At 51.8% G+C, this 23,799-nt stretch overlaps 1 protein-coding gene and 1 long non-coding RNA gene across 2 annotated transcripts in view; one reads left to right on the forward strand and one right to left on the reverse strand.

Moving 5' to 3' along the window:
* The window catches only part of Dnah1 (dynein axonemal heavy chain 1), a 65,964-nt gene that overhangs the window by 745 nt on the left and 41,420 nt on the right, over positions 1 to 23,799 (forward strand). Inside the window, 22 exon segments of the mRNA XM_052733658.1 lie at positions 2,137 to 2,231; positions 2,526 to 2,594; positions 2,800 to 3,124; positions 3,889 to 3,961; positions 5,662 to 5,836; positions 6,138 to 6,294; positions 7,183 to 7,315; positions 10,343 to 10,504; positions 11,063 to 11,315; positions 13,454 to 13,611; positions 14,428 to 14,639; positions 15,216 to 15,514; positions 16,358 to 16,508; positions 17,264 to 17,457; positions 17,567 to 17,792; positions 18,340 to 18,459; positions 18,906 to 18,988; positions 20,323 to 20,464; positions 20,868 to 21,023; positions 21,429 to 21,627; positions 21,813 to 22,066; positions 22,708 to 22,920. Coding sequence (XP_052589618.1) covers positions 2,834 to 3,124; positions 3,889 to 3,961; positions 5,662 to 5,836; positions 6,138 to 6,294; positions 7,183 to 7,315; positions 10,343 to 10,504; positions 11,063 to 11,315; positions 13,454 to 13,611; positions 14,428 to 14,639; positions 15,216 to 15,514; positions 16,358 to 16,508; positions 17,264 to 17,457; positions 17,567 to 17,792; positions 18,340 to 18,459; positions 18,906 to 18,988; positions 20,323 to 20,464; positions 20,868 to 21,023; positions 21,429 to 21,627; positions 21,813 to 22,066; positions 22,708 to 22,920 — 3,651 coding nt within the window. The 5' untranslated portion in view covers positions 2,137 to 2,231; positions 2,526 to 2,594; positions 2,800 to 2,833.
* On the reverse strand, positions 1,849 to 10,328 carry LOC128107599 (uncharacterized). The gene is made up of 3 exons (XR_008217155.1): positions 10,060 to 10,328; positions 2,747 to 2,903; positions 1,849 to 2,177 (listed from the first exon to the last, which is right to left on the reverse strand). It is a non-coding gene; the product is annotated as an uncharacterized LOC128107599 (long non-coding RNA).

Below are 23,799 nucleotides of genomic sequence, written 5' to 3' on the forward strand. Positions count from 1 at the left end.
AAGGATGAAGGAAGTCCCAAGCCTGTGAGAGAGATGACCACCTAACCGTACTGTTGTTGGCCCAGTAGTCTCAGCAGAGGCAGAGACTTCCCAGATCCTTTCAAGTTCCCATCCTTTGTGAAATGAGAGTTTACCCAGTACCGTGGGATGTTCACAGCGGTAGCAGTGCAGGGTTCTTTCTGAGTCAGGGCTTGCATGGGTGACTGGAAGCCCTCCTCCTCAGGTCCTCCGTGGGCTTGATTTTGCACACATCTCAGGGCTTCTCCGTGCACCTCTTTGGACTTGAGTTTCCGTGCTTGTAACTGTTGGTAGCACTCACAGTGCCTGTTATAAGAACCACACACCTCCTCCCAGCCCAGCCCCCACCTCCATTTATCTGTATGCATTCAACCGAGTGGTTGAGTGGGTGGGTGCCTCTTGCTAGCTGTGAAACACTGGCCAGGTCATGCAACCTTCTGAGGGTCCATTATCTCATCTCTGAAAAACGAGAATTGTCTCGATTTCCACGTAAGTTTAAATGGGCTTAGGTATGGGATGCGTCTGCGGCCCTAACGACACTCACCATGCCCAGTTCTGGGCCCGCCAGGACCAAACCTGCCACCTCGCTACCTTGTTTCCTCACACAAAAAGGGGAGGGAAAGGCGTTCCCAGGGTGACCGGCAGCAGAGGTCTTGCTGTGAGCCACATGCTCTCTCTTGCTAGCCACATTCGTTCCCAGGGAGAGACTGCTGTCACCCATGGAGCTATGCTAAGAAGGCAGAAGTTTGTCTGTTCCTGCACACACTGGCTTGGTATAGGCTCCCCAAGGTGGGGCAGGACTGGAAAGGATTGGTTGTGATGGGTTGGGAAGTAGAATGAAATGGGGCTCTGAGTCTCCAGGCCACCTCCCATCTTTTTTCCTTGGGCTATGTGCCATGATGAACTCCCCCGACTGTCAACAATGCATTCGCTTATGGAACAGGGGACAAGAAATCCACTCACCCAGACTCCTTTGCTCCAGGCACACTGCGATTTCCTAGACAGTCATATGTGTGCTAATCCCTAGTAAAGCAGGCCAGACATACTGAGTATATTGGCTGGAGACACCAAGACCAGAATGCTTTCTTGTGGAGATGGGACCCTGGCCTCTCCAAGCCCAGCTGTCTGTTTGATGATTTTTGTTCAAAGATGATGTCTGTGCATTTGCAGAATGAGGAAGCTGAGCCCCAGGGAGTCTTCTTGTCCGCTATGTTGTCCTGAAAAGGGCAGTGAGTGTCACGCAGGTAGGCCAGACGTGGTGTTATCTTTAGTATCTGCCCTACGAGGCAGTTGGCCACCAAGAGTAGGTTCAGGTAGTTTCTCATAGGGAGGCCTGTCAGATCTGCCTACTTAGAGGGTGGTGAGCCTTCACTCTGGGTACCGAGGGCTTCTACCAGAGGCCTGCCTGGCTTTGTTTGTCCTTCAGATGGCCTTCCAACTCTCGGTCTTCTACTTAGAAAGTGCTCAGCTGCTGCAGTTGACTTCTGAGCTGCTGGGCAACTTTGGTCCCTAGAGGCCCACCCCACTCCTCACGGTACTGTAAATGAGACTGTCTGCCACAGTGTATAAGGAGATGCCAGCAAGTAAAGACATTTGTCACCAAAACCGATGAGCTGAATTCAATCCCCAGAACCTACATGGTGGAAGGACAGAAAGTACTCCTGAAAGTTGTCCTCTGACCTCCACACAGGCTGTAGTACATGCACAACACACACACACACACACACATACACACACACACACAAACACACACACACACACACACACACACACACGATAAATGTACAAAAATGTGGAAATGTCTTGAGGAATATAGACGAATTAAGCCTCTGGCCTCTACATATGCACACACAGGCAAGCACACCCAGACGCATGTGCACATCCATTCTTGCAAAACACACACGTGATATTTTTTCATTCAGTTTTTTTGAGGTGATTGTAGACTTTCTTTTATTTCTGTACCACCCTTACATGAAAACCTCTTCTTCCCCCACACAGTTATCTAACTTACTGTAACATTCTCCTGCTTAAGGATTTCCTCTGGTGATAATGTTTTGAGGTAGCTAAAAGGCAGCTGTGGTATGGGAAGGGCTTGCTAATAATCGCCTTGTCCTCAAGGTGGTGGATGTGCCCATAGCCTGGAGACTCCCTGCTCCTCCCTGTGTGAAGACAGAAAGGTGACATTCCCTGAGCTGATCTGACACTGAGTCAGGGTGAGTGAGTGCCACTTTGTGGCTTCTAGGAGGATCTGTGGGCCCGTGGATGGTCAAAGTTTTCATCCTGTTGGCAAGAACATTGCATCCTCTGACTCCTAGGATGTGGGGAAATGGATTGGGCAAGCATAGGTGTGAGTGGGTATGGCAGCCTTGTGACCATATGGAGGAGAGGAAGGCCAGTCCAGCAGGTCTAAGCTAGGGCACTGGAACTACTTCTGACTGTGTGAAAGCCTTTGGGGAGAAATTCAGTGAGTGGGTGAGCTCTGGGTCTCCCCCTTTCATCCCCTACAGCAGGGAAGCCAGGCCTTGCTGTCTAAAAGAAGAGAACGAGTGGGAAGATGAGGAGGCACTGAGCTGGAGGTATCTGCAGGTCCCTTCCCTCAATCCTTGATTCTCAAGGAAGGCCATTGTCATCTGCGGGGCTCCTGACCTTGTCCTCTTCTGTTACCCGTGGATAGCAGACTTAGACTTGATATAGAGAGCCAATCTGTCCAACCGTGAATTATAGTTACCTGGGCAGAGGCCAAAGTCGTCAAAGTGTGAGTGATGCCGTGTCTTTCCGTAGGAGGTCTGGCTGGGGCAACCCTCTGAAGAGCAGCATGGAAGATCGTAGTAGAAGAGGATCAGGAAAGAGCTCTCAGGGCTCATATTGCTGCCCAGTGCCGGCTCCTGCAAGCGAAGACAGTGACCTGGAGAAGATACTCCAAGAATCCACTTCTCATATGGGAAGAAATCCAACTCCTGAGTCCAAGCCCCCACCTTTACCCCTCTCAGACTTCGGGCAGCCCCGGAAGTCACCTCTGACAGGTGCTGAGAAGAAGTACCCCCTAATGAAGCAGCGTGGGTTCTACTCTGACATCCTTAGCCCTGGGACCTTAGACTACCTTGGGGTGAGTGTGACAGCTGTCTCTTGCCAGCCTTGATCCTTCCATGTGGATTCCACTCACCCATCTTTTTGTCCTGCTCGGTGTCAATTCATTGGTTCACTTAGCTACTCGACTGTATCTATCCATCTGTCTATCCATTCATCCATCTGCCCACCCACCTAGCTATCCCGTTCGTCAGTCCATTCTTTTCCAGTTCATTGCTAAGCCCTTCCTATGTTCCAGAACCAGGGCTGAGCATTGGAGACTAGCAAAGATAAGATATTCACATCCCTGATGTGATGGCCTTCAGAAGTCCCCCAGTGCCAGTTCTGGTTAAGAAGGAGTGTGTGGATGAGACAGCATTCTGCTGAGATCTTAAAGTTAGGAAGCCTTAGGAAGATTTTAGGCAGGGGAAAGACTGGAGAAGCAGAGGGAACCCACTGGTACCTGGCTCACCAGTAGTGCCAGGGTGGCCCCTGGGAAAGGAAATACACCTAGAGACAGCTCCTGACTTTACAGTTTCTGCCTCATGACTTGGCCCTTGGACATAACTGGAGTGTTCTCTAGAAGGAAGAAAACTATGTTGGACTCAAATAAGGCAGCCAAGGGTGTCCCAGGTGGCCTCAGTCTGTCATCTACCATGGCCTTTGAACAATGTGTATAAGCTCACCCCTATACTCCTGGGGTGCTCTCTGGTGGGAAGTTGGGAAACATCCAGCCTTGGAGTCACCCCTGGGTCCTGACTATGGAATTTTTGTACACACTCAAGGTTTTGGGTTTTGTTTCAGAATGTGTGCTGTGGCCCCTACATGTCCCAGAATTTGATTCGTAAAGCTGACCTCGACAAGTTCACCCCAAAAGGTCAGTGCCAGGAGGACTGGGCACGGAGTGCTAGTGGACATGCAGACTACCTCAGGCCTCAGGGAAATGGCCTCTTCCTGGCAGAAAGCCTTAGTTTCCTCAAGGGTGGAATGATATTAGTGAATTATGAGCTTGGCAAAGGCCCAGTTCACAGGAGTGCGTAGTCCTGACTCTCAGCAGAGCTGAGTAAGGGCTTGACGCTGGCCTTGGGCCCCCGAGGACCACAAGTCTCTCTGCTGAGTTAGGCTCAGTAGGATGTGAGTTTTCTTCATCCCCAGAATATGGGCTGTAGGGAAGCCAAGGTCATGTTTGAGCTGTACCTGAAACAGAGCCTGGTGTAGGCCTGAGAGATCTTTCCTAAAGGCCAGAGGACTGTCCGTGGGTAAGTCTCAGAACATGCCTGAGGCAGAGAGAAGATGGCCTTAGCAGAGTCCAGGTTATAAGAAGGAATTTGACCTCACTGTTTCCCTCCTCCAACAGACAGTATACCCCTTCCATCAGACCCAGATGCCCCACGGTCCCAGGTCTACCCCAAGAAAGGCCTTGCTCCTTCCTAACACGTTCAAGATAGTTCTGTCAGGCCCCAAGTCTGTGAACCCCTTAAAAGGCCCAGGAGACATCACAACCATGGTCCTATGTGTGTTTGTGCAAGGGTCTAGCTTGTTCTCAACAGGCTCACAGACCACCTGGGGTTGAAGAAATGGCAATGAACCACAGGTCTCAGCCTGCGGGGGATGTGAATGATGCTCCTACCATCCATGACAAGGATAGACCATGGGGAAGGCCGGTGGCTCAGCAGCCTACCCTCAGAAGGGGGAATATCCCAACAGGCCCAGGAGGGTGCCAGGCAGAGGCCTTGGCAGGCACTGACAGAAGTCTATGCAGCTACCCGAGGCCTCTACAAAATCTCAGATACTAGCCCAGGCTTCCGTGGGACTCCAAAGGATACCCCTAAAATTAGCTCATGCATATAACTGCTTTTTCACTCCAGAGAAGAGGTGAGGTCCCAGGATGGGATCATCAGGGTCACATAGAACAGAGGGGAGAGTAGTAGCCCATGGCATCCTACAGCATATTCCCATACCCCCTTTCTTTACCTGCATGGTATTGGTTCATCTGGTACATTTCCCTGAGCATCTTGTGTCCCAGGAGATGGTAGGTCAACCTGTCTGCGACTCTCTTCCCACTGCCTCCCTCCCCCAGAATTAGAATGGACGCCTCTGTCTGCCATTGTCCAAATAGGGGCAGCAGCCATGTGATGCCATAAGGGTCCCATGGAGGGCACTCCTACAGTGTCCAGAATGCCTCGCTCCTGGAAACAAGCCCGAAGAACACGTGGGACTCTAACATGCAACACATCCATCGTGGGTGTCTGGGATTGAGTAGCAGGAAGGGACCCCACTTCATCTTCCTGTCCAGCTGTGACCTTCACTAGTCTTGCAGCTTGAGCATTGGTCTCCAGTATTAAAATAATTGGTGGCTTGAGAGGGACTGGGCAATGCTGGCCTGGGACTGGCATAACAGCCCAGGGTTTCTCATTTCTCCCTGACTCTGCCAAGCCACAGGCACACCTAAGCATCCCACACCCCAGCACATGTCTACCTGGTTCCTATCTGAGGATGTGCCTTATGGGATGGCTCAGAATAGAGCTGTTGGCCCTAGCCTGAACCCTCAGCTGCTGATGTCTCCTCTACTCATAGTTGGATCATTCAAGATTCCTGAGAACTTTCAGGAGTGCGTGGATCAGCAGTGCATTGGCGCTACCACGCGGCTGCTCACTCAGACTGACTTCCCGGTACAGGCCTATGAGCCCAAGGTGCAGGTCCCATTCTACGTACTGCCCAGCCAGTGCCCTCGTAAGACTGAGATTGAGAGGTATGCCCGGAGGGCTGAAGAGGGAAGCCTGTCCCAGGGAGGCAGCATCTGCTGGGCTCGAGGGTTGGGGGACTGCAGACCATGAGGTGACAAGCCCCACAGCAGAGCATGTGTAAATGTGCGAGCAACTTTTCTTTTAATAGGTTCCAATGGCTTTCCTTGCTGTAGAATTGGGGAGGGCAGCCATTAAGTCAATGAAGTGGGGCTGCCAGGGCAGGGTAGAAGAGGCAGTTGGGGCCCTGGGTCTTTACTGACATCCCTGAAGCTACTTCATTGGCTGTCATCCCTTGACTCTGGCTAGGAGGAAACAACAGTACTTGCGCTTGGACATTGAGCAACTGTTAGCCAGTGAGGGCATCGACTCCAACAAGCTCATGCCCAGACACCCAGACCTGCAGCACCCACAAACTATCGAACAGGGCCATGACCCACTCTTCCCCATCTATCTCCCATTGAAGGTGAGTCACACTGCCATGATTGCTGATAGATGGTGGTCCTGAACCCCAGGTGAAAGCTCAAGGAGTCACATAACCAAGGGGACTCCCACTCCAGGCACAGGCATTCATTTGTCACACAATGGAATAATCCGAACTCATCCCTAGGTGTTGGTAGATGCTGTGCTGAAGCAGGAGTGATCTCCAAACCAATAAGTCATCAATTCCCTACTTCTTCCCTGGAATCCTAGACAGCCCAGTGTGCCTGCTCCATACTCCAACCCTGGCCACAGTCATCTGTAAACAGCCAGGTTGAAATGTGGCGCAGAGTCCTGACCCCCTGACTAGAGACCCCCTGATGATGAGAGCTTATGAAATGAGGAGAGTAGGGATGTAGGAGGGATTTGGTACCTCTTTCTCCAGGGAAACTGAATCTGGGGAGGAGAAAGAGGGAGCACAGCCAGGCCCCAGCTCTTGATGTCCTCTCCTCCCTTCCACTGTGGCCCCCATGGGAAGCAGAGCTGAATCCAGATGAGTGTCAGGCTACTAAGGTTTGCCCGCTGGTAGCACCAAGTCTCTGTTGTTCTGATCAGCATGGATGTCTCAGGAAATCTCTGAGTTACCTGTCCCCTTGGTCCTGAGCTCAGTGTTCTCCCACAGTAGTCAAGAGGGCCCACATCCTCCTCTGAGACCCTGGACACCCTCAGACTGAGCCTTGGCAGGCTTGGCTAGACATAGATCCAGGGCAGTCTCCCTCGCTCAAACACGGTGGGTCAATGGAAGCAGCAGGGATCTTACAGATCAGTCTAGTACAGCCTATAGCTCAGGAGGCTGCAGAGGCCTCTGGCGTGCCCAGTTTTGCTTGGCCACTAGAGGAACTGTTTCATTGGACAATTGCCTGCTTTCTCCAAGGTGTTTGATAATGAAGAGTTTGATTGCCGGACTCCCACAGAGTGGATCAACATGGGCTTGGAGCCAGGGTCTCAAAACAGGAAGCCTGTCCCTGGAAAAGCCCTCCTTCCCACCGATGACGTCCTGGGCCACGGTGAGCAGGACCACTCTGCGGCTGGGAAAACTGTCTCGTCCCAGCAACCCCTGGCCAAGACCCTTAGTCTCCCCCAGGACCTGGTTGCCAGGAGAGCTAAAGTATCTGCTGAAGTCTCCCAGCTATGGTGCGGTCCAAGAATCTGGTCGCAGGGAGGCAGGGACACAAAGGCCAAGGACAGCCCTGTCGAGAGGGCGGGGACAGGACAACAAACTTGGGGGGTTTGGGAGATGGCTCAGTGGGTAAGAGCTCTGACTACCCAAGCAGGAGGACCTGAGTTCAGGTCCCCAGCGTCCATGTCAAAAGCAAAGTGTGGTGAGCATACCTATAACCACAGCGCTAGGGATGTAGCTAGAGACGGGGAGATCACAGGGACTGGCTAGCTGCCAGCCTAACCAAGAAATGGTGAGTTCTGGGTTCAGTGAGATATCTGGTATCAGGGGAACAGGCGGAAAGCCATAAAGGAAGACTCCTCCGTCCCTCTTTGGCATCCATGAGCTTGTGCACAGGTGTGCTTACCTGCACACGTGTGCACACACACACAAAGAGCACACACACAAAATCTTTATTGGCAGTAAAGTGAAAATATAAATGCTCATTGGAAATGTTTAAGGGCACAATTACAGACCTTCCATCTATCTACCCTGAAATCACTATTATTTCTGCTCTCAGCAACCTCAGCTCCTTCTCTTTTTTTTTTCCTGATGGTTTTCAAGACAGGGTTTCTCTGTGTAGCCCTGGCTGCCCTGGAACTCACTCTGTAGACCAGGCTGGCCTCGAACTCATAGATCCACCTCTCTCTGCCTCCCAAGTGCTGGGATTATTGGTGTGCCCCACCACCACCCCAGCGTCGGCTCTTTCTCTTTTGTGGACAGTACACTGTCACAGAGTTGCTCACAGGAGCACACATACAGTTTGTCACATACATTCACAATCACATTCACTATATCACACACCATCCCCCTTCCTGGCATGTTGTTGCATTTAAACACATTTCCGCAGCACACACTCACGTATCTATTCCACAGTCACACACTTAGAACCAGTGTCACACCCTTTCCACATGTACCCATGGGATGCCACCCAGATTGCCTACATCTGTTTATGGAGTGCTTATGTCTCCTCCATTGGCCTCTGGTCTGCCCCGATGGCCACGGAGGTTTTCTTCAATTGCCTGCTGTTAGGAACAGTGACAGAGTGAATGTAGATGCCGCTCTGGCCTGCATGACTGGGTCCTGTGCAGCCTTCCTAGGAAGATTCCTAAGTATGGTTTGGAGGTTGGTAGTGGAAGAGCTGAAAGCTGTCCCCTGTTCTGGGGTGGATGGCCATGTGTGGAGTGAGCAGTCCCAGTTACCCAGCCATCAGATGGAAGGCAGGACTATATGAGCAAGGACAGGGTTAAAAGTTGTGTATCCTCTGGGGGAGGCCCATGGCAGTTCTCTGTACAGGCTACAGATACACTTCATTTTAAAAATACGTCAATACTGGAATCAGTTTCTCTGAAGTAGACAAGAAGCCCAGAGTGTTTCCTTCACTTTGGGCTTAAAGTACAGAAATGTTTAACTAAATTGATTCCAGTTCTCCAGTTCCTGGCAATTAAACCATAAGGAGTGGGGCTGTGTTAACCTTAAATGCACTGAATACCAGTTCCTCTTCGATTCACTGGGGCCCTGGCCTTGAGCAACAGGGAGCATCTGCCAGGGACCTCTTACTTTTGGCCAGTAGTCTCTTGGGACAGATTTTCCTATAAGTTGAGCCAAGATGAAGTTGATGTTTTCAAAAAGGAAACATCCCAGGAAGAGAAAAGCAAAGTAAAACCAGAGAGGTGAGGGCACACAGCAGTGGCCGCCTTGACTATCTGATGTCAGAGGCAGGTTCCTCTTCCCAGAATTCCAGCCCTTCCTTCCTTAACCTAGGCTGGAGAACTCACCAAGTTGTTTTAAGCTACTCCGTGTGGTTAAGTTCTCTGCCGGGCACCGTGTGTGCATCTTACTTCTTCAATAACATTTAATACCAGCTATGCACCAATCTCTGTCCTGAGCCCAAGTCTTCAGCTGTGCTTAAGGTGGGACAAAAATAGCTCCCACCCTTAGGGAAAGGACCTGAGGCAGAGTAGGTCACAAGGATAGACAGATACACCGTATATGAGTGGAGCGGTTGTTCCTGACTCTGCCCTGCCCTGCCCTGCCCTGCCCTGTCCTGTCCTGTCCTGTCCTGTCACACAGAGGTCAGTGGCCTTATATCCAGAGGTTCCTTGGTCACATAACGAGAGTCATCTAGCTTCACCCAGGATGGCCACTTGTGATCATCAGTGTTCTTTGTGTTTCTGATCTTTGTTTTGTTTTGTTTATGGATATGTTGCCTGCATGTATGTCTGTGCGCCATGTGTGTGTACCTGGCGCCCTTAGAGGCCAGAAGAGGGTGTCAGATCCTCAGAAATCAGAGTTCCAGACAGTTGAGAGCTGTCATGTGGGTGCTGGGAATCGAGCCCCAGTCCTCTAGAGGAACAGCCAGTGCTCTTGACTGCTGAGCTGCCTCTCTAGCCCCCCAATCCCCTTTTAAAAAACTTTTCATGTTGAGACAGGGTGTGACCAAGTTTCCAGCCTGTCCTGGGCTCACTTTGTAGCCCAGTCTGACCCTGAACTTGTACCATACCCCTGCCTCCATGTCACAGAGTAGCTAGGACCACAGGCATGCGCCACCGGGCTCTGCACTCAGTGTGGCGAATGTTTGTTTGGCTGCACCTTTCACGGTTCCCCACTGGCCTGTGTCTCCCTCTGCTCTGGTGGGGGCTGTGCCCTGAGGCCTGGTCTTTGTGGGTCCTCTTGGTGACTGAGGCTTCCTCAGGGGTCAGCTCATCCGAGGGGACATGGGACGGCTACTCACTGGAGCCAGAAGGGGTGTCCTGGGGAAAGAGACGTCAGTCTAGTCACCTCTGAGCTCCATTCCCAACATCGGCTGCCACACTCAGAAACCCCTCTCCACTCTATGGCCGAGAGTATGATAGGGTGTCCCCCTCTGTTTTAGAGGACCCCAAGAGTCAGAACCTGGACTACAGATGGTGTGATGTTGGCGTCCTCGACTACGACGAAGAAAAGAAACTGTACTTGGTGCAGAAAACTGACAAGAGAGGATTGGTGCGCGACGAGATGGGGATGCCCATCGTGAATGGAGGAGTCACCCCCAAAGGTACAAGCTCTGTGCCTTCCCCAGGTGAGCCCCAGCTCAAGCTTGGCCCAGCCTGTGACTACAGCCCATTCCCACCAGCTCAGTTCTGAATTCTACCGTACTGGGTTTATTAACCAGGGCCTGTCCCCTGATCAGTTTGAAGCAGAGGACCTGGAGAAGGCAAATTGCCACTCTTTGGCCTGTTGGCTGGGAGCAGCTGGCCCGGTGGCTTTCAGCATGGTGTTGTAAAGGAAACCAAGGCCTGTTTATGTTTGCTCTGGAGTGTGGAGGAAGGAAGGGACACCTGAATAGCCACCCCTGTGTTAACTCCTGCCCGAGCAAGGCTCTTCACAGTTTACGAAGTATTTTCACATGCATCCATAATGCCTTATGAAGTGGGCAGAGCAGGAAATGTGCTTTGGCCCATTTCACATATTTGACTGTGAGGGGCACCACACCCCATGATAACAATGACAGCTTGCTCAGAGCCACCAGCTGAGGCAGAGCTGACCAGATGCCACTACTCCAGTCCAGGGGGCCTGACTATGTGTCCCTTTCACCTTCCCACCTGACCCCTAGGAAGGCCACCCCTGCTGGTCTCCCAGTACTGGGTGCCGCGGATCCAGCTGCTCTTCTGTGCTGAAGATCCTCGAGTGTTCACGCAGCGGGTGGTCGAGGCCAACGCTCTGCGCAAGAACACAGAGGCGCTGTTACTGTACAACCTGTACGTGGACTGCATGCCCACCGAGGGCCAGCGGGTCATCAATGAGCAAAGCCTGAACAAGATAAAACAGTGGGCTTTGAGCACGCCACGCATGCGCAAGGGGCCGCAGTGAGTTGGGTGCTGCAGCCTCCCGGGCCTTTCCATGGGGGTAGCGTTGCCAGGCTACAGAGCAACCGCTGGCACGTCTCTGTGGGGTGATGTCTTGGTTGGGGCTTCTTTTACTGTAGTAAAACACCACGACCAAAAGCAACTTGGAGAGGAAAGGATTTATTTCATCTTGTGCTTCTGGGTCCATCACTGAGGGAAGTCAGCGCAGGAACTCAAGAACAGGAATCTGGAGGCAGGAACTGAAGCAGAGTCCATGGAGGATGGCTGCTTCCTGGCTCGCTCCTCATTGGCTTGCTCAGCCTGCTTTTTTGTTATACAACCTAGGACCACTTGCCCGTGGGTGGCACCAGCCCTGTGTGAGCTGGATTCACTCACAGCACTCATCAATCAAGAAACCATCCTACAGACTTGCCATCAGGCAGTCTGATGGAGGCATTTCTTCGCTGAACTTTCTCTTTGCAAATGACACTAGCTTGTATCACGTAGGCACAGGTGACTTGCTGTCTACATAGGGACTCGGACTCCAAGCAGTGTCAGGATGTCTCCAGTTGCCTCCCTGTAGAGCCTTCTGGACTCATGAATTCTCGCTATGTTGAAAGCATTAGAGTGCGCTACTGCTTCTTTCTAATCTCTATCCTGAAATGTGACCTGTGGCCTCTTCAGGCTAACCTCGTGTCTTTTTGCTATGTCCTATCATGCTTTGAGTATGTTCTTACTGCCTGGCACAGCAGGAGGTCTCGGGTTAATTTGTATTTTCCCAGATCCAGCCTTGAAACTAGCTTCTACAAAAGACTTTTACATCTTGTTTTTATTTTATGTGTATGAGTGCCTGCTCGTATGCAACACATGTGTTCCGGGGGTCTGTGGAGACCGAAAGTGGGGGTCAGAGTTCCTAGAACTGGAGTTACAGATGGTTGTGAAGGGCTTTATGAGTGCTGGGAACTGAACACAGGTCCTCTGGAAGAGCAGACAGTGCTCTTAACTGCTGAGCCATCTCTCCAGTCCCCAAAATAGGCTTTTTCTCCAAGAAGCTCCAGTTGCTTTTAGTGGGGTATTTAGAAGCCAGGATTTAGGCATTAGATGTGTTGCTGCAAGGATCTTAGAGCAAAGACAGCCAAGGGAAAATGTTTTCCTAGACATAATTAATCTTATATATAGCACCTCTATACACCTCCTTATTTTCTCTGTCTATCTGTTTTTTTTTTTTCAAGCATGAGCCCCAATGATACCTTCAAATTGACTCTAACAGCACGTGGCTCATTCTCACTTTGACATACTTGTGGCTTTCTTTACCTGAAGAAAATTGGTTCCCGTTGTTCAACACATATTGGTTTATATGCTCGGTCCTATAATACACCAAAAGTAGCTTCAAATGGCTGGTCCATGACAGTTAGAAGAAAAACTCTAAACAGTTTTTAAATTTTATTAGTTTTGTTTTGCGACAGTCCTGAACTCAACGCCCTTCTGCTGTGGCCACTCCAGTACCAGGATTACAGGCATGGCCATCACTCCCAGCTTCTTAGTAGGCTTTCTGGCCCTATGTCCTTTTTTCCTCTTTAGGATGGGAGAATATAGTCAAAATGTTGTGTTCAAAGCTGATTTGAGTTGATTCTTCCTCACAATTAGGGTATTTATATATTTTATGAGGTGTAGTTTGGCTCAATTATTTTAATTTTTTTTTTTTTTTTTTTTTGTTTTTCGAGACAGGGTTTCTCTGTGTAGCTTTGCGCCTTTCCTGGAACTCACTTTGTAGACCAGGCTGGCCTCGAACTCACAGAGATCCGCCTGGCTCTGCCTCCCGAGTGCTGGGATTAAAGGCGTGCGCCACCACCGCCCGGCATTTTAATTTTTTTAATTAAGTTTTTTAAATTACGTTTGTTTAGAGAGAGAGAATGTACATGCCACAGTACATATAGAGGTCACAAGATGACTTTTGGGAGTCTGTCCTCTCCTTCCGCTATGTAGATTCTGGGACTCAAACGCACACCGTCGGGCTTGATGACAAGCACCTTTTACCCACTGAGCCTTCTCGCTGGTCCTCAGTTTGTTTCTTTTACATATACACTACATTGCACTCGTAATTTATACTCAGCGGAGTGTGGGGACCCCCTGACTCCCTGTACCCCTCTCTGTGGCAGGGTCCTGGAGCACCTGAGCAACCTGGCCAGAGAAGTGAGCCTGGACTACGAGCGAAGCATGAACAAGATCAACTTTGACCAGATTGTCTCCTCTAAGCCAGACACGTTCTCCTACGTGACTCTTCCCCAGAAAGAGGAAGAAAAGGTGCCCAGTCACGGTGAGAGCCGTAGGACTCTGTCTGCCCTCCTGGCTAACCTGCCCCGCCCCTGCCTCCCTTTCTGTTTAGCCACTCAGGGCCTCATGAACCTGGTACTCCCTTGGGCCCACCCTGTCCCTAGCCTTCATACCTTTCTTTTTCCAGATGCCCAGGAAAATCTTGTCCAAGGAAAAACTGTGTGTGTGTGTGTGTGTGTGTGTGTGTGTGTGTGTGTGTGTGTCCCACTAATGCAGAAGCCACAAGGTAAATATGTACCAGGAAAGCCATGGTCAAAAGTAGACATTAAGATCCTGATAGTCAGGCCTCAAAGGTATACCAGCCTTTCTTCTTTCAGTAACAGGAGTAGAGTTGGCATTGCTACAGCACCATGTGGAAGACCAAGTCTCAGAACAAACCCCAAGAGTTCTCCTTGCTTTGAGACTACTCATGCATGCGGAGTGCATTTCCTGGCCCCAGATTCTTGTGTGTGATATGTGGATATCAAGCATTCTTATAGCCAAATATTCCTTCTTTGGGGATCCAGGATAGGCTCCAGACCAGCCTCCAGCTTCATGTAGCATGGGTAGTGTAGACAGGGAGGAGCCTACAGGTACCTCCCACTATTCAAAGGGGCCAGTGACCACTAATGAGCCTGGAGGGAATCTCAGAGCAGGTGACTCACTGTGGGCCTAGAGTAGGAAAAGAAGGGTTCTGGGAATGAAGTTGGCTCTCCTGGGAAGGAAGCAGTTGTGTCCCCTCTATCAAGCACTCTGTGGATGAGTCCTGGCCCTCAGGGTGCCCCAGGTCTGATGCTGGCTTTTGCCCCCACCTCTGCAGGGCTGGTGAGTATCCCCAAGTACCCCTTCCAGGAGCAAAAGGAAGATTTCACTTTCGTGTCCCTGCTCACTCGGCCAGAAGTCATCACGGCTCTGAGCAAGGTGCGGGCTGAATGCAACAAGGTGAACGCCATGTCCCTGTTCCACTCAAGCCTCTCCAAGTACAGCCGCCTGGAGGAATTTGAACAGATCCAGTCTCAAACCCTCTCCCAGGTACCTGGGCATCAGAGCATGGAGGATGGGGCCCTGGGGCCCTCACAGCCAACAGTACATGCCTCTAGGCCCTGCTGGAGTGGGGCAAGGGTGGGGCAAGGGTGGAGCTCATCTTGCATTGCAAGGAGAACCAGGGCGGGCTTCCTTTCCAGTCCCTCTGAGCCAGTTCTGGTGGCCTTAGGGCAGATTTCTTGTCTTAAGGGGGAACAGGAATCACACCCCCATCCCAATACTTGAGGACCAGGGTGTGAGGGGCATGGCTGCAGCCCCTCTCCACTCAGTCCTGTCTTACTTTCACTGGTGTGTTCTCCGTCTCTGCCTCCTCCTCTTCTATGTGTCTGTCTCTTTCCCACGGCTGCTTCTGAGGCCCATGTCCCCTGCCTCTCCTCCAAGCAGCCCTGGACCCCAGATGTCACATTGAGGGTACTGATTCGCAGAGCTTGGCAACAAGTTGTGGGGCATTTCCCTCCATTGTCATATGAGTCTCAAGAATCCTGGTATATTACCCTTGCGCATAGTAGCTGTGGATGGTGGGTCCCTGGGGTGGCTTTTTGATGGCGTGTGTGCCCACTCCAGGTGCAAATGTTCCTCAAGGACAGCTGGGTCAGCACACTGAAAGTAGCTATGCGAAGCAGCCTTCGAGACATGAGCAAGGGCTGGTACAACCTTTACGAGACCAACTGGGAGGTCTACCTCATGTCCAAGCTGCGCAAGCTGATGGAACTCATCAAGTACATGCTGCAGGACACGCTGCGCTTCCTGGTGCAGGATTCCCTGGGCAGCTTCTCGCAGTTCATTGGTGACGCTTGCTACAGCGTGCTTGACTGCACAGACGACATGGCCTGGGGCGATGAACTTGTCAACAGCCCCTACAGGTGGGTTCAGGTGGGCAGAGGCACCGGGAAGTGGCTTGGTTGGGCAACCGATGGCAGGGCACTCAACACAGCAGGTTCTTGACATCGGAGAGAGGTTGGCCATCTCCGGGTTACCCAGAAGTGTCCCCTCCAGCTCTGGCTTACCTTCTGGCAATCATCATTCACGTGCTCACTCTTTGAGTTGCTTTGATAATGCCGAGCCCTTTACCGTGAACCAGATATTGGTCTTAGGGGACTCTGAGATACAGTTTTTACTGTGTCTTACTTCTGTGGGAGGCAGGCCTAGCAAGACATTTAATAGATACTGTCATTGCCAATTTCATGATGTACTCTGGGAACGGGCCTCTGCTTGGGGTCAGGGAGGAGGTCACATGAGGACACTAGAGGTAATTGGCAGGATGGGACAGGTCAGAGGTTCCAGTCTAGACCACCAAGCACTTCCTGGGTTCAGCACTGGGGGCTGGATTTATTTTTAGTAAGTCAGAAGCTATCAACAGAACCCTCACTGGAAACTATCAGAAAGGCTTTTGATGTGCCTCAGACTTCTGAAGCTGAGGATAGCTGGTTCCCAGGAAGAGCATGGGGGCTCTAGCAAGCACCTAGGCCTGGTGAACTTGTCCAATGACCTCAGGACCAAGGTAGGATGGTGTTACCACTGTAGTGCCCCAGGATTTCTGGGGCAAGGGCCAAAGAACCTTTCTGGCTGGTTCCCCAAGCTTTCTGTCTAGTACATCGGGGGTTTCTGTAGGGAAAGAGAAGGCAGTATTATGCTTAAAGAAGCTTGAGATAACAATACTGGTAAAGGGGTAGGCATTCTCAGTCAGCCTAGTTATTTGCCTCCAGGCCTCGGAAGAATCCCCTGTTCATCGTAGACTTGGTGCTGGACAGCTCAGGGGTGCACTACAGCACGCCCCTAGAGCAGTTTGAGGTGACTCTGCTCAACCTCTTTGACAAGGGTATCCTGGCCACCCATGCTGTACCCCAGCTAGAGAAGGTATGTGCTACAAGCTGAGCAAAGCCTAGCTGCTGAGAGCCACAGAGTGCTTTCACAAACGCCAGAGTAGTTGGTTACCACTGGCCTTCCACTTAATGGGCTCTGAAGTTCATAAAGATCCCCTTTAATCCTCACCACAAATGGGACTACTAGCACCGCTGCCTTGTAGACCTGGAGAAAATAAACCAGTTAAACGTAGTTTACAAGACAGCTAAGTATCAGGACATCAGTTTGAATCTTAGACTTATTGGAATAATCCTGCCACAGCCACCTCTGCCCTGTACCCACCCTCTTTGTCTTCTCCAGCTCCGAGCCCCTTTCCCCACCTCAAGTGTAGACCCAGGTGGAGTTACACACACAGCTAACATCCAAGGTCTCAAGTCACCACGGCTGCACATACACCGAGCTGCACACAGCCCACTCTCCAGGCCCCAGAGCCTCCATAACTCAAGTCCCTTCCTGTATCTCCTGCTTCGGCGCCATCAGCAGCCTGGCTGCCCCATCCGCTCCTATCCTTGGCAAGTCCGAGTCGGACCAGGCAGAGAGGATGCGGTCCCTCGGTCGGCCTCACCATAGCTTCCGCATTTGCTTTAGTACAGAGTAATTTCTCAGACATGCCATTGCAAGCCCTTCCCCCACGCCTATGCCATCTTGCCTGTGCTCGCCCACATTGCTGCCTGCTCAGTCTTTAGACGACTCTGTCACCCACTCTAGGGCTCATCCAGCTCTGCCTTCTCTTGTCCTTTTCCTTAAAGCTGGTGATGGAGGACATCTTTATCAGTGGTGACCCTCTGCTGGAGTCAGTGGGGCTCCATGAGCCACTGGTAGAGGAGCTGCGGGCTAGCATCACCAACGCCATCCGCAAGGCCATGATCCCACTGCAGGCCTATGCCAAGGAGTACAGGAAGTATCTGGAGCTGAACAACAATGACATCACTACCTTCCTCAAGTGTGTGTGTGTGTATGTGTGTCTATCTGTCTGTCTGTCTGTCTGTGCATGCATGTCCTCCCATCCTGATAACCACCCCCTGCTTTCTGCACATGCACACTGCCTTTAGGACCTATCAGATTCAGTGCCCGTCAGCAGAGGAGGTTCGAGAAGTGGTACTGACCCACCTGAAGGAGAAAGAGATCCTAGACAACTCGCTGCCTGGCAGCATTGTCATTGGGCCATTCTACATCAATGTCGACAATGTTAAGCAGAGCCTGTCCAAAAAGCGCAAGGCCCTGGCCACTTCTATGCTGGATATTCTAGCCAAGAACTTACACAAGGAGGTAGACAACGTAAGTAACGACTGGCCTGGCCCCAGCGACCATGGCAACACACAAGCAGCCTTGCACACATGGTGTACTCCCACTAGTGAGATGCCCTAGGTGAAGTCTGGGGGTGTCTTCAGGTGCCTGGGTCAAAGAAGGGACCTGGAAGTCACCCTTGCTTGACCCCTGCCTGCATTCATCTGTCTCCATATGTTACTAGGCTGGTACCTCCATCCCTAGACTTTTAGAAACCCGGGAAGCTCTTGTGAAGGACAGCCTGAGCTGGACTGTTCCGTAGCGCTGAGGGTGTGTAAGCACAGATGTCAGAAGCCCTAAGTGTGTTCGTGGGTCCTGAGGAAACTGAGGGTGGAGCACACTGGGCGATGCCTTTGCCTCAGAAGAGATCTCAGCAGCCTAGTGAGCCTGTCAGGAGCCTCTCCCTTGGAAAGTATGGCAAAGTATGGCCATGGTAGAATGACTGACTTCCAGGCCCTGGGGACCTTGAAGAGAAACAGACCCCAGGGTAGGCAAGGCACATAACCCTCTCTAGAGCCCTCCAACCCTTACCCACCAGATCTGTGAGGAGTTCCGCGGCATTAGCCGCAAGATCTACGAGAAGCCCAACAGCATTGAGGAGCTTGCTGAGCTCCGAGACTGGATGAAGGGCATTCCTGAAAAGCTGGTAGTGCTGGAGGTAAGGCAGGCACACTAGTGCTGGGTGTCCAGGAGCCCGGTGGGTCGGAAGCTGGAGTTGGGTGGTGCATTAGGGACCCAGGGGCTGGATACCTAAAACTATTGGTCAGAGCCTGGGGGCTGGGACAGGCAGAGGCTGAGAGAGCAGAGGCAGGTGGTGAGGTAAAGCAGATACCCAGGGACTGGCAGGGGCCAAGGGTTATAGGTTGGGGGTGCTGTCGAGATTCAGAGCTGTGCTCCCTGGGCAGACAGGAGGACTGGAGGCATAAGTCAGAGGACAGGAGCATGTGGTGGCCATGGCTCTTGGAGCCCTGGGCCCGGCTTTAAAACCTGTTGAGGCTTCCCCTCTCTGGAAGAAAGCACCTTCTCCCTGGCCCCCAACCACTTGGGAGGACTCGTCTAAGTAACCCCCTCTCCAGCATGGCTTATCATTCCCTGCTCATGCAGGAGCGGATTGTAAAGGTCATGTCTGACTACGATGTCATGGATGAGTTCTTATACAACCTTACCACAGACGACTTCAATGACAAGTGAGTGGGAACGTTGTTCCCGACACCGGATAATGGGTGGGCAGCAGGAGACGCTGAGCTGCAGTGGTGAGCAAATGTACCAGCTGTCACAAGCTATGATGTCACACCAGCAATGCCAAGATGCTCTACACCATGGCTCCTCCCAGGTGCCAGGGTCAGGCAAACCAAGAGGCCTGTGGACAGAAAGAAATTGTGGGGGCAAATTATCTTGGTCTAGGGACCACATCTCTGTCCTGTCAACGAGCTTGCATACACACCTACCCTGGACGTGGAGTGGTTGGGAACAGTAAAGGAAAGCAAAGTCAGTCTGTTGGACAGCTCCTGTGCACTCGAAACCTCACCCAGGTCTGCCTTACAGATGGAGGTCCCACACATCAGCCTGACATGTTCAGAAGGAGCCCTCCCAAGGGTGGACACCTCTAAGCCAGTTGCACTTAGAACCCTTAAGTTCCACTGAGGCTCCACTGAGGGAGCCGGCTGATGTGAAGGCAGCTGGCCTGATGGCCCTGGTTGGTCAACAAAGGCATGCATGCAGGCTAGAGACTTGATTTTGCCTCATCTGAGAACCCTAGGATTTAAGAGGAAATATATTGTCTTAGCTAAGGTTTCTGTTTCTGTGATGAAACACCATGGCCAAAAGCAACTTAGGGAGGAAAGGATTTATATTGCTTACAGTTCTCTATCACACTTCATCAGTGAAGGCAGTTAGGGCAGGAACCGGGAGGGAGGAGCTGATGCAGAGGCCATAGAAGAGTGTTACTTACAGGCTTGTTCCCCACAGCTCACCCAACCTGCTTTTTTATAGCACTCAGGACCTCCAGCCGAGGGATAGCACCGCCCACAATGGGCTGAGCCCTCTGACCTCTAACACTAATTAAGAAAATGCCCGATAGGCTTGTCTACAGCCTGATCTTATGGAGGCAGTTTCTCAATCAGAGGTCCCCCCTCTCCGATTCCTCTAGCTTGTGTCAAGTTGACAAAAAACTAGCCAGCACACTTGCCGTCGCTCTCCTGTTATTGCCCCTTTGCCCCTTTGCACAGGCACACTGGAGCTGCAACTCACCGGATGCTGACCATGGCCCCCAGAAGGCAGGGCAGGGGTGTCTCCCCACAGGTGGCAGTGACAGCCTCCCAGCTTACTCGGACTTCCCAGTTCCCCAGTTCCAGCTAGATCCAGCCGATAACCTGTTTCTTTCATCTCACCCGAACACAGCCCTGCTCACACCCTAGCTGCTTAGGTTTGGGGCCTGGGCACCTGGAAGGGTGGCCCGTCCTTTCTATCCTACCATTTCAGCTGTGGCATTTTCCCAAATCCTGATACTCTTCCCTACCAGATGGGCTGCCAACAACTGGCCCTCTAAGATCCTTGGGCAGATAGAGATGGTGCGGCAGCAACACGTGGAGGATGAGGAGAAATTCCGCAAAATCCAGATCATGGACCAGAACAATTTCCAGGAGAAGCTGGAAGGACTGCAGGTGGGGCTTGGCTTAGGGCTCTGCTAGGACCTGCTCTCCATCACACACACACACACACACACACACACAGAGTGTCGTCCTACAGCTTGCATTTAGGAGATGCCAAGTCAGTATATGATAGATGACTGGATGGACAGATTTACAAAAGGGCTGAGAGAATGAACTGAAAGGCAATAATGGACCCAACCTTCTTGATTATATGACTGGCATCCCAGTGGGCAGTGAGCACAGTGTGCAAAGATCCACATTTGCTCCCCAATCCTGTAACAGCCTGCCTGAGATTTCTGGCAGATGGCTCACCACGAAACAACATTCTTTCAGCCAGGAGTCAATGCCTTGGGTATGTGGGATACACGCCATTGTAGGACTCAGGTGCATTTAACCCTTGCTCCTCGGCCCACAGCTGGTGGTGGCCGGCTTCTCCACCCATGTGGAGATTGCACGAGCCCACGAGATCGCCAACGAGGTGCGGCGGGTCAAGAAGCAGCTAAAGGACTGCCAGCAGCTGGCGATGCTCTACAACAACCGCGAGCGCATCTTTGGCTTGCCCATCACCAATGTAGGCCCTACTGTGGGAACCTTGCCCTATCCCCCTAGGGCTTCAGGAAGCAACTTGGATCTGCAGCCATAGCAGAGCCCAGCTGCTGTGGGGCAGGGCTCGGGTATACTAGGGTAGAACTGAGCTGGCTACGGGGTAAAGATAACCTTCCTTGGCTCTCAGGATGAGGAAGCTAGGGGAAACAAGCGGGGGGGGAGGGGGGGGCTTTGAGGGCCGGCCTAGACCTTGGAAGCTCAGTATCCAAAGCCCAGACTTGGCAGGAGAAGGGAGGTGTGGACTGGGTCCGTGGGGCAAGAGCAGGGATAGCAGCTAAGAACAAAGGAGGAGAGAGGACCTGGCCAGTGTAGAGATGGGGTGGAGAAAGCCCTGTGAGCATCCTGACAGCCCCACCTTCTGCCCCTGTAGTACGACAAGCTCTCAAGAATGGTGAAGGAATTCCAACCCTACCTGGACCTCTGGACCACAGCCTCAGACTGGCTGCGCTGGTCTGAGAGCTGGATGAATGACCCCCTATCAGCCATTGATGCTGAGCAGCTGGAGAAGAATGTCATTGAGTCCTTTAAGACCATGCATAAGTGTGTGAAGCAGTTCAAGGACATCCCAGGTAGCTGAGAATATTTGCCAGTGGGGCCCATGCAAAAGTCAGGGCTTGGCCGGGTTTGTTCTTCCCTGCCCAGTACATGCTCAGACAGCATGATAGCCAGCCAGCCCTTTCCTGGGTACCCCGCCTGTCTGTCATCTCTCTTCCCTGGGCTGGCTAACCTTCATGCCCTCCTGCTTACCCCACAGCCTGCCAGGATGTGGCTTTGGACATTCGAGCACGTATAGAAGAGTTTAAGCCTTACATCCCGCTGATCCAAGGCCTGCGCAACCCTGGTATGCGGAACCGGCACTGGGAGATACTGTCCAATGAGATCAACATCAATGTCAGGCCCAAGGCCAACTTGACCTTTGCCCGCTGCCTCGAGATGAACCTTCAGGACCATATTGAGAGCATCAGCAAGGTGGCTGAGGTGGCTGGCAAGGAGTATGCTATTGAACAGGTGAGTACCCAACCACCGGCAGGCCTGATCCATCCTGGCCCCTGCTGAACAGGCTGGTCTCTAGCTCTTGCAATGACAGCCATTTGGAAGGATAACAGGCTCCATCCCTGGGGTGAGGGTACATATTATTAAAAGTTAGTAATGTAGGTGAAGTGCTTGGCATAATAGCCACTGTTGCTATAATACTCAGTTTCCCTCTCAAGACTAGCAAGGAGCTAATAGATAGCATTATCATCATTTAACAGATGAGTTCAGGAGTTGAGGATGTAGCCAGCCTTGATGCATGAGTTTAACCCTCCGCACTGCTAAAAACTAATTAAATTAATTAATTAGCGAACTTTAAGGCTCAGGGAGGCTCGGCAGTGGCCAAAATAACACATTCTTTAGGAGTGACGGCACTCCTAACTGGCACCCAACTGCCTCTCATGTTGCACCCATATGAGCTTGAGTCAACCCTGGATTCTGACAGAGGGGCGCCCACTGGGAACTTGCTGATTAGGCAAGCTGGGAGTATCTGCCAGTGGGGCTCACACGAAGGCCGTGGCCTGGCAGAGTCCATGATGTCCCTGCCCGGGGCTGGTCAGATAGCATGACAGCCAGTCCTTTCCAAGCACACAGCTCTTGACTGTTCCCTACCCCAGGCACTAGACAAGATGGAGAAGGAATGGTCATCCATCCTGTTCAACGTGTTGCCCTACAAGGAGACAGACACCTACATCCTCAAGAGCCCGGACGAAGCCTCACAGCTGCTTGATGACCACATTGTCATGACCCAGAGCATGTCCTTCTCCCCGTACAAGAAGCCCTTTGAGCAGCGCATCAACTCCTGGGAGACCAAACTGAAGCTGACCCAGGTGGGCCTTCTTCCTTTTGTCCCTCACCTCCGAAGGAGCACTGTCCACCAAGTGGCACTTCACTGTATTTAGGTATATATATGTATCACTTTGCCCCTGTTGCCCGTCTGGAGGAGGGTGTCAGGATGGTACCATTCATGTATGAAGTACAGCTACTGAAAGAGGCAGTCAAGACTGTGGAAAAAGTGGCCCTTAATTAAACAATGTGGGACAGTCTAGTCATTGGAACTTTATGGGTTGGACACTATGAGGCCCCCAGGCGCCTTAGTATTCTTTTCCACCCTGTCCTGAGCCTCCCATTCCCATCCCGTTTGGTGATACCTTGAGGAGAGAGGCCAGGGAGCTTAGGACCACAGCTGTCTCCGGCTTTCAAGACCAGAGGCAGGGGCTGCCCACAGCAGAGCCCGAGGGTAGGTCTGAAGGTGTGTCCCACGGCCTTCTCCTTCAGTCCTTCTTGGATGTTGTACACATACCAGTGAAGGCCAGAAGTCAGGTGAAGGGGAATTATTCACGCAGCATTGATCACAGGCCCCTCTGCTGTGCTCACACCTGTAATTCCAGCCCCACCTCCCATCTCCCCCAAAGCTTAGCACAAGCAACTCACGACTTACCCACACCTGCCTGCAGGATATTCCCCGTGAGGCCCTCGCTCAGCACCTCTTAAAGAGACTTCGCACATACGGGGTCCTTAGTGACCCAGGAACAGAGTGACCACTAGTGTATTCCTCAAGAACAGGAGCCCATGCCCGCTTCCCCTCATCTTCTTGGTGCCCGTTTAAGACTGGCATGGACCTGATACAGAGCTAACCATGGTGCTAATAATCAACCATCTCTCCTGAGCAGAGATGAAGGAATCAGTTTGCATTGATGGGTAAAGAT

Source organism: Peromyscus californicus, unplaced genomic scaffold (genome assembly GCF_007827085.1).
Source record: "Peromyscus californicus insignis strain IS unplaced genomic scaffold, ASM782708v3 Scaffold_12__1_contigs__length_115047231, whole genome shotgun sequence".
NCBI lineage: Eukaryota > Metazoa > Chordata > Mammalia > Rodentia > Cricetidae > Peromyscus > Peromyscus californicus.